Source organism: Dipteris shenzhenensis, chromosome 15 (assembly GCF_047967505.1).
Source record: "Dipteris shenzhenensis isolate YYH24624 ecotype China chromosome 15, Dip_SZ_1.0, whole genome shotgun sequence".
NCBI classification, from domain to species: domain Eukaryota; kingdom Viridiplantae; phylum Streptophyta; class Polypodiopsida; order Gleicheniales; family Dipteridaceae; genus Dipteris; species Dipteris shenzhenensis.
The window spans coordinates 31,035,672-31,050,611 of record NC_141610.1 but is presented as its reverse complement, the minus strand read 5'-3'; the positions used below and the strand labels follow the sequence as shown (position 1 = coordinate 31,050,611).

At 43.7% G+C, this 14,940-nt stretch overlaps 1 protein-coding gene across 3 annotated transcripts in view; it reads left to right on the top strand.

Moving 5' to 3' along the window:
* Positions 1 to 10,808, top strand: part of LOC147893682 (Glyceraldehyde-3-phosphate dehydrogenase-like family protein) — a 92,060-nt gene extending 81,252 nt beyond the window's left edge. For 2 of the 3 annotated variants that reach the window (XM_087385755.1, XM_087385753.1), the window contains one exon: positions 10,446 to 10,808. In XM_087385755.1, the coding sequence (XP_087241881.1) occupies positions 10,446 to 10,568 (123 nt within the window). In that variant the 3' untranslated portion in view covers positions 10,569 to 10,808. The remainder of the gene's footprint in view (positions 1 to 10,445) is intronic. The other variant, XM_087385756.1, reaches the window with a different exon arrangement.
* Positions 10,809 to 14,940: the final 4,132 nt, after the last annotated feature.

Here is a 14,940-nt window from a genome sequence, read left to right as displayed (position 1 = left end):
GCTGCTGAGGTGCAAACAGTAGGTCGTGGATGAGTATCAGGTCTCGTAACAGTTCAGTGACGGAGGGAGAGTGCAGCGATGGAGCAGCAGCAGTGGAGCGAGGGTGCAGCAGCACTAGAGGGGAAGTGCAACAGCCAGGGCAGTGATGGAGAATCAGCAATGAGTACTGCAGGAAGGAGATGAGGCCAATAAGGGTTTGAAAAGGCAGAAAAACAGCAGACTGGTGGAAGGGAGGAGGCAGGTTGAATGGAAGGAGAGGTGAAGTTGGACAAGGGGGTGGTGTTAATGACAAGGGAAGGCTGTTCTAGCAGATGGAGAGGCAAACTGAGGTGTGTAGAGGTGTTGACCATGAGGGAGGGCAAACAGCCCAAAAAAAGGGCTGTTTTCCAAGTGCATCTCTTGTTGAGCAGCCCTATCCCGCTCTGTGATATGACGCAGAAGGGTCTCTCTGACGTCTCATCTCCATTTGATAGAGACCGATTACTCAGACTTGGTCTTGGAAGTGAATCAATCTAGAGAGATGCCCGAATCCAAGGCCCTCCTGGATGAGGTATTGATAGCGTCCTCGGATCTCATAATATTTTGGGCAGGTACATAAGAAATGGTCCTCCGTATCCATCTCACCCAAGGTGCACAGTCCGTAGATCCGCTACTCCCTAAGTGTGCGTGCAACTCTCCCTACCTTAATCCTCAGCTGATGGGATGAGACCCGCATCTATCCAATGGCAATCCTAAGGGCATGTGAAACTCGCATGTCCTCTAGATACTGGGGTCTGATGATCACTCCATTCTCTGACACTCTCAAGAACATGGTTGCGATAGAATCGGGTCTTCGTGGAGAATTCTTAGTCCCCTTCCCATCTTCGTGACGTATATAGCTGGAGTAGGTCTAACCGTATGATACGGTTTATCTCATCTCGTGGGAACATAGGATCATGAGCATCCAAACTATACTGGAAGGGGGGGAAATGATCCATTTGAATGCGATATCTGTCAAACCATATGGAAATGAGTGCATACTAGGCCATGCAGGCCCCACTCTTAACCATTCGCATAGATGACTCCAGTGCCACTCTCGGTAGCCTCTCTCTAGGTAAGGCTCAAACCCTGTGGAGGTAGGTAACTGCCGAGAAGATACAATCAAATCATAGCGGTGTCATAGCAAACTTTGCTTGTATGATCTAGTGGGGGACCGAGGGCTTGCTTCAAATCATCCTGGATCCCATTGTCACCTAGTCACTGCCAAGTCACATCTCTAGAAGGGTGCTGCATACATGGCTGTAGGTCTCACTAGTGTGTTAAATAGCCATCCCTTCGTCGGGGGGTCCTGAAAATGCGCCTGAAAACACTATCGCTCCAGTTGAGCGAGAGCTCCCTGGCCTTGTGTAAGACGTGCCTTGGCTGCATATGTCATCGTGAAGATTGGCCTTGCAAAGATTGCCCCTAGGTAAGTGTAAGACTATAAGATCTCCACTGGCTCTCCTCGATAGGTAAAACTATGTCAATGAAGTGCTACCCGTGAGGTGTTAAAGATTCTAACCTTGGTTTTACCAAGGTTAATTGTCAGATCCCTCTCTCTACAGAACACCTCTAGGGCATCTAGGTGTTTCTGTAAGGAGGACTATGTCATCTGTGTACAATAATATATGTATCATCAGATTGGCTAGCCATGATCCTTCGCCTCCTAGGCAGTCAAAGAATATCGTGGTCTCATCAGTTTCACCCCTATCGAATGAAACGTACCTAACTACTTAACTAACCAAATCACAGGTGGTGGCATCAAGAATATCCACCCAGCCAACCTTTGTCAAAAGCAAGCGCAACAGATTCCAACGTGATTTCATTTTAGCAAGCCTTTGCAGAGCCCTCATCTCCCTAGAGGAATCTGGATGCCATGTGTAATCATTGGAAGCTCCTAGCATGCACCCTTTTACCCTATCTTGGGATAACATTTCAAATTGTTTGTGTATCTTCTACACGATCTCACAATTTATTTCATCATTTGCATTTATGTCTACATTTCAAATTGTTTGAGTCAAGAATCACAAGATCCTTGAGGGTCTTCCTCCAAGTTTGTTGCCAATATGACTATAGGAAACAATGATTAATTATGCCTCTAGCTTGGAGAAAACAGTTGAATGGGATTCTTTGAAAGAACATGAAAAGAGGATTGATCTTCAAGATAACACTTATAGAATCATGAAAATCTATCTTCCTTTTATCCATCTTTTGAATCCTCATAGGTATTTGGATTGCTTTCATGGTTGTTGCATTTTGTTTGGTACAATCATTCTTTTTCATTATCTTTTGAACAAGTTTTTATGAATTTTGCCTATCTACAAGCTTGCTTCATGGAAAGCAAGGTACTACAATCTTTCCACCAGTTAATTATAGTGAGAATAAGGATTCTTGGAGTGAATCTTCACTTTTAATGTCTATTCCTCACTTTTGATGCCTATTTCACACAAGCATTATAATCTCTTCTCAGTTTGACAGAGATTCAGATGGATTTAAAATGTATGTTTCCTTACTGTCTTTTATTTTCTATGAAATTTTATTCAAAATAGGTTTCAAAATATTTTGATCTGGCGGTAAACCAGAAGGGAACTCATCCCTAAAACAATCAGAGAACTCCTGCAATTTGATTAGCCAACTTGGCCATCTCCTCATCTTGGATAACATCAGTGCTATTCGTTGAGGAACCATCAATCGACTCTACCGATGCAGTACAAAGAAACAAAAACTCTTCTTGAGTTTTTCGAACTTCCATTACGGAAGCTAATGGTCCCTGAGGTAAATCCTTTTCGCCTCGCAAAACACATACGGCACATTGTTCATCTTGAAATGATAAATGTGCTCTTCCAATAAATGGCTGGATTCTTCTTAGAATGCCAAGCCTTTAAAGCCTATGGCTATATCTGCGTGAGCAAGCGTGGTCATTTCAAAATCCAACTTCTCTGCATAGTCCTGAATTCGAAGTTCCAATTGGGTAATCCTTTGGTCCCATACCTCAGTTGAACTTCCATCTACCATCCGGACCAAATATGCATAGTCAAATGGACTAGTCTTTAATTTCATCCTCTTTACAAGCTTGGAGCTATTTACATTGTGTATTGATGCTGATTGGCTAGTTGCCCTTTCATCTAGCAAAGGGATGGAGTGGCATCCACTACTTAGGAGGGGTTCAAGAAAGAATTTAGGAAACACTTCTTACCTCCTGATGAAGCATCCCGAAGCTTGGGACCAGTATAGAAACCATCGTTAGAGAAATTTATCAGTGGTTAAATACATTGATAAATTTAGAGAATGTTTAATGAAAGTTTATGAACCTCTTCCTTAGTCGGTACATGATTTTATTTTCGGACTGAATGCTAGAATCAAGATGGCTAAGTATGTGAACACTCTAGATGAAGCGATTGCTATAGCCAACTATGAGGATGCCAAAGATAAGGGACCAAGTGCAGGCTGGGACTCGGTATGAGGATCCCAATAAAAGTGGGTTTAAGAAGAAATGGGTTAGTAGGGTAGTGGCCAAGCCAAGCAGGCAAAGCCAAGTACCTTACTAATTGATCTGCTTGAAAGAACTCTGTGATCATGCTATGAGATTAATCTGCTTACATGCCCTGTCCTTGTCTCTGTAATCTGAGTTCTCGATGCCTAACTGCCTCATGGATGAAGGCGGCTAAGCATATGTGATTTGGATAAGAAAGGAAGTGGAGAGCTGTCCGAAGCTATCTCTAAAGCATTTCAGGACCCTGAAACGGCAGGCTGAAACATTTCAGCCAGCTTGAAGTGTGTTTCAGGGCATAGAAACGGCTTGTTTCAGACAACAAAGCATCTAGGGTCTCCAAATGTCGCGAAAATCCACCACGAGCCCAATTTTGGTCCTTTTGATTTCGATTTTGGCCTCTTGTGCGATGTTTCACTCCTTCCACTCCTTCAGCCTCATACTCTCTCCATCCTCAAGGTTTCCGAGCCCTCCTTGAGCCCCATTCACTCCTTTGCTCTCCTTTCTCTCCTGTAGGCTGCTTCAGCCCTTCATCATCATCTACTCCCCTTCAGCCCTCCTTCAAAGCTCTAACTCCACTCCTTCAGCCCTCTTTCAACCCTCCTTCAGCCCCCTCTTTCAGCCCTCCCTTCAGCCTTCTAAGTTAACTTCTAAGTGACATTGTGGTAAGTATTATGCACTTAATTTTAAGTTACAGGTAGGTTGTTGGCTGTAGCAATCTAAGTGTGTGTGTTCTCATCTCAAAACCCCCTTTTCTAAAAACCCCTTGTTGAGGTGGCGTTTCCACGTTCCAGCCCTCCCAAAAATCCTGAAACGTTTCGTTTCCATTTCCATTCCCTGTTTCCCTGTTTGTGTTTCCCCTAACTATGCTCTAAAGGGACCATAGTTACGGCCTCCAATTTCATAGTACACTTGACACATGAAAATGAAATGCTCCTCTGACTTGATCTCTTGTAGGTCACACAAGGCACAAATTTGCCTTTCCTTGGGTATTCCCTCAGCTCGTCCACTCTCAATGTGGAGTCAATGTGATAAAACCTAAAATTGCCCAATAGAGATCCTCTATGAATGGGGGAGATGAATTCAAGTATATCCAGGAGGATCAATAGAGCCCTTATTGGAAATGCGCAAACAATGATCTCTGTAGAAACGGAGCTTCATTGGGAGCTCACTCGGTGCCAACTAGGTCCTGAATGTGCGTAGTTGTAGAAGGTCCTCATGCTTGATATCCAAGTAGGGGAAATGGCACTTCAATGTTGGGGGTAATTTGTCCATGTGAAGCCCCAATCTCTCAAACCACCTGCATGTGTGTGCATACCAGCATCTCTGATCACCCTCACCTACTAAGGTCATGGAAGAGGATAGTGCTAGCCACCATCCATAGTCTACGCTGCCCTAAAGTGCAATCGCCGTATCCTTTGACCTAGTATAAATAAGTGATGACTTGGAATGTTGCATCGAGTTGCAGCAGCGACGATGACTCAGTGTGACTATTTTGACAACCAAGGGGAAGCAAATGCACGTGAATCTTTGCATATCATGGCTGGGATGCTTGCTTCAATCTATATAAGGGCTTATGCAACCGGCAAACCTTATTTTCAGATACCTTAACCTCAAGCCAGGAGGTTGGCTGACATATACCTCCTCAAGCAAGTCTCGATGAAGAAAGGCAGTCTTAATGTCGAGTTGATGTACTTCCCAATGCGTATGGGATGCAATAGCAATGACACAATGAGCCATTGATTGAGAGATAGAAGCCAAGTTTGACTCGATGAAGCTCGTGATCTTCCCTGGTGAGAATTTTCCAGCGTGGCAATTGAGCCTTCACTTGTACTACATGGAAAGAGGCTTGTGGTCTATCATTGCAGGAACAGGAAAGAAGAGATGTTTGACAAGGGCACACAATGATAGAGGAGGAATGAAAGAGCTCTTGGGATATTGGGGAGAGCTTTAGGTCCTAAGTTCAGCCATCATATCGACTTTACAAACTCAGCAAGTGAAAAATGGACCACCATGGAAGATTTATTTGGATCTCGTTTGAAGAATTTAAATTATATATTGAGGCAAGAGCTTTTCAACTTGAAGATGGTAGTTAATATCACTCTCAGAGAGCATCTCAACAAGATGAGGTTCATTTTGCGACAAAATTGCTTGACCTGAGCATGAGAGTTGAGGATGATGACAATAAGGCTGTACTCTTGACAAGTCTACCTCTTGCATATGACGGTATAGTAAAGACATTTCTTTTGAATGGGGATTTATCCCTGGTAGAAATAATCACGACCCTCCTTAAAGAAGAACGTTGTCAAAAGAAAGAACAAGGATTTGACATCGAGCGTGCTTATGCTTCAAAGGTTTCAATTCATAAAACTAATGCAATAAAAAAGGAATTGCAGTGCGGCTTTCTGTAACTAGAAGCGAGAGGATACTGAAAAGATGAACAAACAAGCCGATAAGAAAAGGAGACAGCTTAGTAACAATTGAGGAGTTTGTAGGGTTGTGCATGACTAGACCTAGCTTCGAAGATCAGTATGCAAGCAACTTTGCTATCACTGTAGAGCCAATAACTTCAGCCAATCCTCGACCGCTTCCACCGGCCGTGAAAACCATTACATTCTCAAAAGACGAGTTGCAGCAGCTCAAAAAAGATACAGAGCTAGAGAGCTTGACATCGTTCTTTGCTCACATCCATGAGTCCCACCCTTCCAGGTTACAAGCCAGGGACTCGATGCTTGCCGCTCTATCTAGAGACCTCGCAAGGCACCTCACAGATGTTCGTCTGCTTGGTTGAGGTTTCTTTCAGGTTGTTTTTGATTCCTCGAATGCAGCAGATACGATGCTTCAAGCCAGTTCTTTAGCACTAAGCTCCAGGAGAATTTTCTTAACACCCTTTTCGCTGGGTTTTGACGCCGTGGAGGAGGATGGCAGGACGTTTTCACTCTTCCTTTGATTCCTCGGCCTCCCTTAGGTGTACCATCGACTCTTATCTTCCATTGGAGCCGCTTTTGAGATGGTCACCAAGATCCCTCCCCTTGTTGGGATGCCTTCTTCGGCAACGAAGGCAGTCAGGTTGGATAGGGTACCACGTGTTAGGCTCATTGTCTCTGATCCTTACATCACGGATGATCACATCATGCTCCAGCGTTCAGATGGCTCATTCTTGAGGCAGAGTGTCGAGATCGCTGGGAGACGGGATCAGTGTAGGATTTACAGGACCCCTAGGCACTTTGCCAGAGATTGCCTAAGGAAGAGGAGAAGAAAAGGCCTAAAAGGTCCACAGTGTAGTGCCTCATAGCACCACCTCGGCTGGACCTACCTCACGTTCTATTGCACATCGTACTGCTTTTCCCGCGCTGCTGGACTTTTCACCTCTCGCCCAAGATTGTTGGCTACAACCTCTCGTCTAGGACCTTCGTTTACAGCGCGAATGGGACCTTCTGCACATCCTGTTCTAGTCGTCCTCCGTTGGGTGCCAGTAGAGTTGTGAGCCAATTCCACATCAAGAGGCTACTCATGGCGCCACGGACCCTCCCTTACAGGCAGGAGATATTCTTGATTTAGTTCCTTGTGCTGATGAGGTTGCTCCTGTCCCTTCAGATATTCATGTGAAGGAGCTTTCTCCTACGGAGCAAGTCGTTGCTGAGGCTCGTGCCTTACTCCAAGCTAATGCTACTCTTTTGGTTGAGATCCATCAGCAACAGTAGCCCCCTTTCTCTCTTGTTCCTACTTCACCTCTTGACAGAGGCAAGGGGATTATTGCTTCTACTCCTTCATCTGCAGGGATCCTCCGCACACGTGCGCCAAGAGCATCATTTAAGAATTCTTTTGCAGTCTTGGCAGACATGGCAGAGTTTGAGTTAGAGGAGGATTTTATACCCTCTACCCTTGGGGAGCACCTTGTTCAAAGCACCATGGATAGAGCTTCCCCTTCTGTAGGTGTGGGAGTACTTTTCCCAGTTAACTTCCCTGCTCTTGATAGGAGGAATTTTTCCTAGGAGAGGGATATCTCCGCTACCAGGTCGGGTAGGGTTTTTCATCCGGCCTCTTCCTCTGGCCGATGAGGATTGTCAGTTGGAATGTTCAAAGCCTCGGAGGTGTACCTCACCGCCACCGTAGGTAGTTGATTCGTAACCAACTTCATCTAGGTGTTACTGGGGGCCCCATTGATGTTCTCATGATTCAGGAACACAAACTTGATGTCAGGGATTGTGCCAAGTCGGGTAAGCTTCTCTTAGGGCATACTTTTTGGTCAACCGTCTTGGGCAGCAGGGGAGGTACTTGCATTTCTGTTTCTTCTTCGATGCTACCCTTGGTGATTGGACATGGGATCGTAGTTCCCTCTAGAGCTCACTTTTGATTGGTGGGCGTAAGGTTGGTTTCTTTTTCATCCGGCCTCTTCCTCTCGCCGATGAGGATTGTCAGTTGGAATGTTCAGAGCCTCAGAGGTGTACCTCACCGCCGCCGTAGGCAGTTGATTCGTAACCAACTTCATCCAAGTGTTACTGGGGGCCCCATTGATGTTCTCATGATTCAGGAACACAAACTGGATGTCAAGGATTGTGCCAAGTCGGGTAAGCTTCTCTCAGGGCATACTTTTTGGTCATCTGTCTTGGGCACCAGGGGAGGTACTCGCGTTTCTATTTCTTCTTCGATGCTACCCTTGGTGATTGGACATGGGATCATAGTTCCCTCTAGAGCTCACTTTTGATTGGTGGGCGTAAGGTTGGTTTCTTAAACCTTTATGCCACCAATGCAAGAGGGGACCGTGTTATTTTATGGAAGGAGCCGCTTTCTTGGTCATGCATTAGATCATCAGGGGTGGTTTCAACATGGTTGAAATGCCCACAGACAAAGGAGAAGATAGGAAGGTGGTATCCATTCCCTAGAGAAAGCAGCCTGGGATGGCTTCCTTTTTCAATACAGTGGCAGAGATCTATGGCATGATGATGCTTTCCACACTCAGTAACAGTCACTTATGTTTTCTTGGTCGAACAGGAGGTTGTAGATGCCTATTCACGCGGCACAGATTGACAGATTTTATGTGGATGATTGGGCTTTGGACAAAGGTGGGACAGTATGCATTACACCTGGGGTGTCCTCTTCAGATCACTTTTGAGTTGTTCAGTTTGTTTTAGATCCTCATGTGAGGAGTCGCTCTCCCAGTGGTAGGATTCCAGATTCTTTTTATGTAGAGGAGGGCCTTACAGAGACAGTGTTGAGGACCTGAGTATCTCATTTGCAGGATGGGCAGCTTTCTCTTTCAGACTTAGCTGCAGCCCTCTCTGATATTAGTGACTTTTATCTTTTAGTTGCTCGTATCAAGAGGGGTGAGATCCTCAGGCGTGAGATAGGTATCCGTCAGCAGTTGGCTGTCCTCCAAAGGGAGGAGCAGAATAGGCCTACAGATGCTTGGATTCAAGAGCACCTTGCTGCAGCAAGGGCTCAGCAGCAGTCACTTTTAGATCAGAGAGCAGAGTTTGCCGTTGATGCCGGAGAGTCTACTGCATAGGCACTTGCATTTCGGTGTTTCTGTGAATCTGCAGCTGCTCTACGATCCTGTTTTGAAGCTGTTTTTGGCCGTTTTTCACACGTGAGTTGCTGTTGCTTATGGACAGCCATACAGCCTGTACGAAACTGTCAAGTGCATTCAAGTCTGTGTACGGACTGACAGCAGCAGGTATGGAGCATTAAAGACGGTGTACGGACTGACAGCAGCAGGTACGGTGCATTAAAGCCTGTGTACAGGCTGACAGCAGTAATTACTGCTGCATTAACTGCAGTATGGCATCCGTATAAACATTTCTGATGCTGTACATACTGTGTACGGAGGTTTTGAAGGCTGTGTAGTCGCATTAAAGTCAGGTCACTACAAATGTGTGGTCCATATTGTTTCATGTTCTAAGGCCAAGCCTACACGTACTGCAGCTTTTGGTGCTACACCTACCGCCTCTTGTGCTACTTGAGGTGATGGGTCTTCAGGTGATGGTTCTAATGCTACTTCTAGAGCACCTGTAGCTACAGGTACTTTGCCTCCTACACAAGAGCAAATTCAGTTGGATGGTCGTGATGCCAAAGCACATGCCTTGATTGCTCTTTCAGTGAAACGGGTTATTATCCCTCATATCCGGTCTTGCAAGACAGTAAGAAAGCATGGGATCAGCTTGCATCTTTGTATCAGGTGCAGAATGAGGCGAGGGTTGCCTATCTTCGCTGCAAGTAGTTGAAGGACTTGAAGCTTGAAGAGGGTGGTAACATGGATGCCTATCTCACTAATGTGAAGGATTTGAAAGAACAATTGGCCAACATTGATGAAATTATGCATGTTTCTCAGCTGGGTTGCCTGATTCTTATCAGAGCTTTGCTACTACATTGAGGTTGGTTGCAGGTGGCAATGCCAACCATTTCTCATTGACCAGCTGGTTGCTCTTCTTCTTCAGGAGAAGAAAAGTCATGCAAATCCTCTTCCTTTGATATGTAAGGAAATTTTTCCGACTTCCTTTGCCATGGAAATGCAGCAGAGCCATTTGTTCTTATTTTCTAAAGTTCTCAAATCTATTATAATTTACCAACAAGACCATACATATGTAGCTTTGAGACTGAGTTGATTAGAGCACCAGCATTGTAGCATTGGGTCCCATAGACTGTTTAGCATAGGTAATACAAGTTAAATAGAGTATTTTTCGTTATTAACAAGAAGTCAAAGAGAGTGACACATTTAACTCATGTGTTTTGGATTAATGAAACATCTTGAACATAGCAATGTTCTAGATTCACTTTCAATTATTTTTGTGAAAGAGTACTGATGCCAACTATGTACTTACCTGTCAGTTTAATTGAGCTTTTCGGGAAGGCTTTTAAAAAATAGTATAGGGTGCCTTTCAAGAACTACCTTGAATGAATATTTACCTAGAACTGTTTACTTTCCTGATTGTCAAAGGTGGAGGTGTACAGCCGATGTTACAAGGTGTCTCCATTTGTTATTCAAGGAACTGGAGCAGGTAATGACACAACCGCTGCTGGCGTCCTTGCTGATATACTGGATTTGCAGGACCTGTTCTAGAAGTTATTTCGTCTGCAGTAAAAGGATTAGCAAGATGCTGCGTTGGTTGACTGAATCTGTGATTTGGATGGAATTTAAACAATTATGCTGGTCTCAAGCATTTGACAGCCATCATTTCTTTTATATGGTAGAGCAATATATAGTGTCTGTAATACAATGTGACCATTGTGGTTGTCAAGTATCTACACTCTGTAAATTGTTTTCCTTTTGGAAGTAGGTTTTGCTAAGACTGTGTGTGTGTGTGTGTGGATGCCAACTGCTACATGGTTTTGTTTTATTAAGTTAATTCTTTAATAAAATAGGGATTCCTAACTTTTTCATTGCTTACCATGGTGGTTAAATTTGATTGTGACAGCTTATGGAAATTACCAATCAGATAAGTGAACAAGTGATAGTATAAGGTGGTTTCTTTTCCAGAGTGTTTTTTCCTTTGCTGCCTTTCTCCCATTTACTTGCTGCTGCGGCTTTCTTCACCTTGAATTTTTGAGCCTAGGACTTGCGTTCCTCTGCCTTGCTTGCCATCCCACTATGCATCACAGTTCTTGGAGATTCTTTGGATCCTTTATAGCCCCTCCCCCTTTACTATCTCTACAATTAGACCTTGCCCTTTGTCCTTTGTAGTTATTTATTACACTACTAGATGTATTGCCCTTGTCATCATAACCGTATCCTCTTTCTAATCTTGCTATCTTTTTATATGGCTCTTTCTAATCTTGCTATCTTTTTATATGGCTTCATGATTGTTGAATGGAGCATAAGTGACCAAGAGACCGGATTACCAATGCTCAAAGGACTGGAGTGCTATTGAATAGTCTCTAGAGACCTGCGTACGAAGAGACCCGAGTACTAGTGATCAGGGGAGCGGAGCATCAGTGACCCGGAGACAGGAGTATTAGTGACTAGATGACCCAAGCACCAGTGATCATGGGACATGACCATCAATGACTAGAATATTGGAGTAATAGTGACATCAATGACTAGAATATCGGAGTATTAGTGACTAGATGGCCGGTGTATCACTTCACCCACATGACCGGAGTGTTAGAGCATTGGAGTATTAGTGACTAGATGATCGGTGTATCAGAGCATCGGAGTATTAGTGATATACATGACTGGTGTATCAATTCACCCACATGGCCATAGTGTTGAGCAACTAGAGGACCAGAGCATTGGAGTTTAGTGACTACATGACTGGTGCATCAATTCACTATCATGACCGAAGTACCGAGCAACTAAAGGACCAGAGCTATAGGCAACCAAGGAACTTGGGTACCAATTGACCAAGGAACAAGGGTACTAGGTGGCACTAGGGCTTGGGATCATTGCGCCACAAAGTAGGAATCTTTGGTTTTGACATGGACGGTTCCTAGTTGGTGGATGGAGTGAGACCATCTTAGAGTTGCACATGGTGAGCTATTAACCCTTCCATAGGATTGCCAGGTGAGGTGAACTGTAGATAATGATGGTTGAGGACATAGGATATGTAGGCTCCACACCACCAATGGAGAAGAGGTGAGGGGCCAAGCGGAGATGTAACCAATTGAAGAGAGGGTGAAGGGAATGGCAATGGGAGAGGGGAGAATTCATCCATCATGAGAGGAGATTGTGAGAGGAGAGAGGCTTGAGCTATGAGCTCACCCGTTGTATTAGGGTGGTGTGTGATCTGTGTACCATTCGAGAGATGGATCTATGCACTTTGCTCAGCTTGGTAATACGTGGCAAGTCCAGCTCTCGTTGTGTCTTGCGCTCATATGCACATCCTTGGTTGCTTCTTGCAAGCATTCGAATAGATCTCTCCTTGTGTTTCCATCCATCTCTCCTTTTGGTTCACATACATTATTTGCTTTATTTGACCAATTACACTATAATGTATGAAGCCACAAGTAGTGTTGCATCAACACTTGTACTCACAAGCTTGACACACCTCTTGCACCTTGCACCAGTGGCCTTTAGCCTTGAGTAATACCTCCGGAAGAGATCGGATCCCTCCTTAGACAATGAGTGAACTTTCATCACCAACTTGCTTGTGGTGTTTTAGCATTGTAGAGGATTGTCTAGCTCTAGCATGCCTTGGCCAATTTGCTTCCTTCTGGAAGCTTTTTCCACTCTTACTCTTTCATGGTTCATGTGGTGATAGTTTTGGGATTGTGTGGTTGCTTTGTGGTAGTTTCTGTGTGTTTTAGGTGTGTTTGCCTTGTGAGTTTTTTTTTCCCTCTTCACAAAAAAAAAGTGAGTTTTTTTTCCCCCAAAAAAGACTTCTATTAAATATGAAAGACCCTCCCTAAGAAAACTCAAGGGAAAAAAAACATCATGCAATACATGAAACACACCCTAAATTGGGCAAAAATAAACTCCTAAATGGAATGAAACAACCAAGAATGCCATCTCAACACTATGGTGACTTCAAGAAAAAAAGAGAGCCACTCCATTCCTCGAGAAATACCGCCCTCTTGGTAGAAGCTACCTATGAAGACCCCTACATCCTCACCCATATGGCCATCAAAGTATATATTGTGTTTGTCCAGATACTGGCTAGGGTAGGGTGAACTTGGGAGTTGTCCAAGGTCTTTATACAAGTTTAAATGCTCGCTAGAATCTCCCAAGATGTATCAAATGATGCATGTACAGGTTTGTGTGAAGTATCGTAACATCATCCAAGGAGCATGACTCAACTACATGTCGTCGAACCAATACAGCCCAAGAGAATTTATGTCTCTCGTAAAGCACCTGAGGCTCGGAAAGGGAAAGCCAAGCTAGTGATCCACAAGTCAAACAGAAAGCAATCCCTTTCCAAATACCTTTCCTTTACCTTTACACACTCTCCTTTCTGTTTGACTTGTGGATCACTAGCTTGGCTTTCCCTTTCCGAGCCTCAGGTGCTTTACGAGAGAAAGCAATCCCTTTCCAAACAGAAAGGAGGTGCTCAATAGCTTAGCAATTGCTTTCCAAATAATCTACGCCTGTTTGCAGTCCCAAAGACAATAATGGACTTCTCGGTAAAAAGGCAGTGACTACAAGTAGAATCTGTGTCGAACCTTGACCTCCATTGGTTCACTGCAATCCCTCCATGGGGTAGAAAGCTGAAAGAAAAGAGCGTTCTCTCTATTTCTAAGGGATTTCTAGAGCATAGTAGGCCCAAAACGTGTTTCGGGATAGCAAAACGTACTAAAAGTTCAAAAACGTTTCGGTTCTGAAACTCGTGTTTCGGGACTCCCAAAAAACCCCCAATGTTCAAAAAATCCCAATTTTGGGAAATCTGGTATTGCGTTGCATTTTTGCCACCCATACTCCTCAAATTTGTGCCCATATACTGATAGTTATAAAAGGTAAGGTAGGTTTTTCTTTTAGCTTTTAAACCTTTCTTCCTATGTTTTTTTCCTTTAGCCCGTCCAAGTGCAGCTCGGACATAAATCATGATTCTTGATTCCATGTATCTTTTTCAATTTTGAAATATGACCATTGATGCTTGAATCTACAATGATGTGTTGTTAATGTTTTGATTTAGGATTTAGTAATATGTTTCAAGCATCCAATTTCAACTTCTAAGGGACATATAAAATGTATATTTCATGAGTTTTTTTCAAGTAACGGACTTCAGGTGGGGTTTTATTTTTTTGGAATATATATATATATATATATATATATATATGCACGAAACGTTTTTACAGACGTTTTGGGTTTGCCTCAAAACGCTTCCGAAACACTAAAACACGTTTCAAAACTTGGCGTTTTGAAACTCCTCGCCTACTATTACTAGAGTCGCTTCCAATCTTTTTTTTGCAAGTCAGCAGAATTTGAAAATTCTCCCAAAGAGGCGCTCTGGTAGGTGTCCAATCTCTCAAGCTGAGCTAAAATTTCCTGGCATTACTCACACTGTGTCAATAGAAGGGGAGGCTCTTCTCTCAATGTCTTGCCTCAATCCATTTCCACTCCCTAGGATCCCATTGCAAATACTTAATTGAGACCCCTCCATAAATCCAAAGTCTGAAAGAGCCACTAGAATGTGATATGAGTTAGGATCTAGATACCATCTAGAATCCAAGAAACTTTTCTCCACATGGCCTACAACCTTGACAGGCTAAAAAGGAAAATGCATAAGTATATTATCCAATGATCTTGACAACCTGCCCCCAGAATCAACATCAAAGATCAAGGCATCCCTATCTGAATGTAAAAGTCCTATGATCTGAAGAGGGATTCCTGATCTCGTAAAGGCTCCTAGCCAAGTAGTAGGAGAATGGTATTTGTCATCTGGGAGCACCCGATCCATAGGTACAACATCTATCTATCGAATCTGCACTTCCTCTAAATTGGCTTACTGATTGAGATTGTCGATCATTTGGGAGTCTTTTGAAATCCTTCCAAGAGCCCA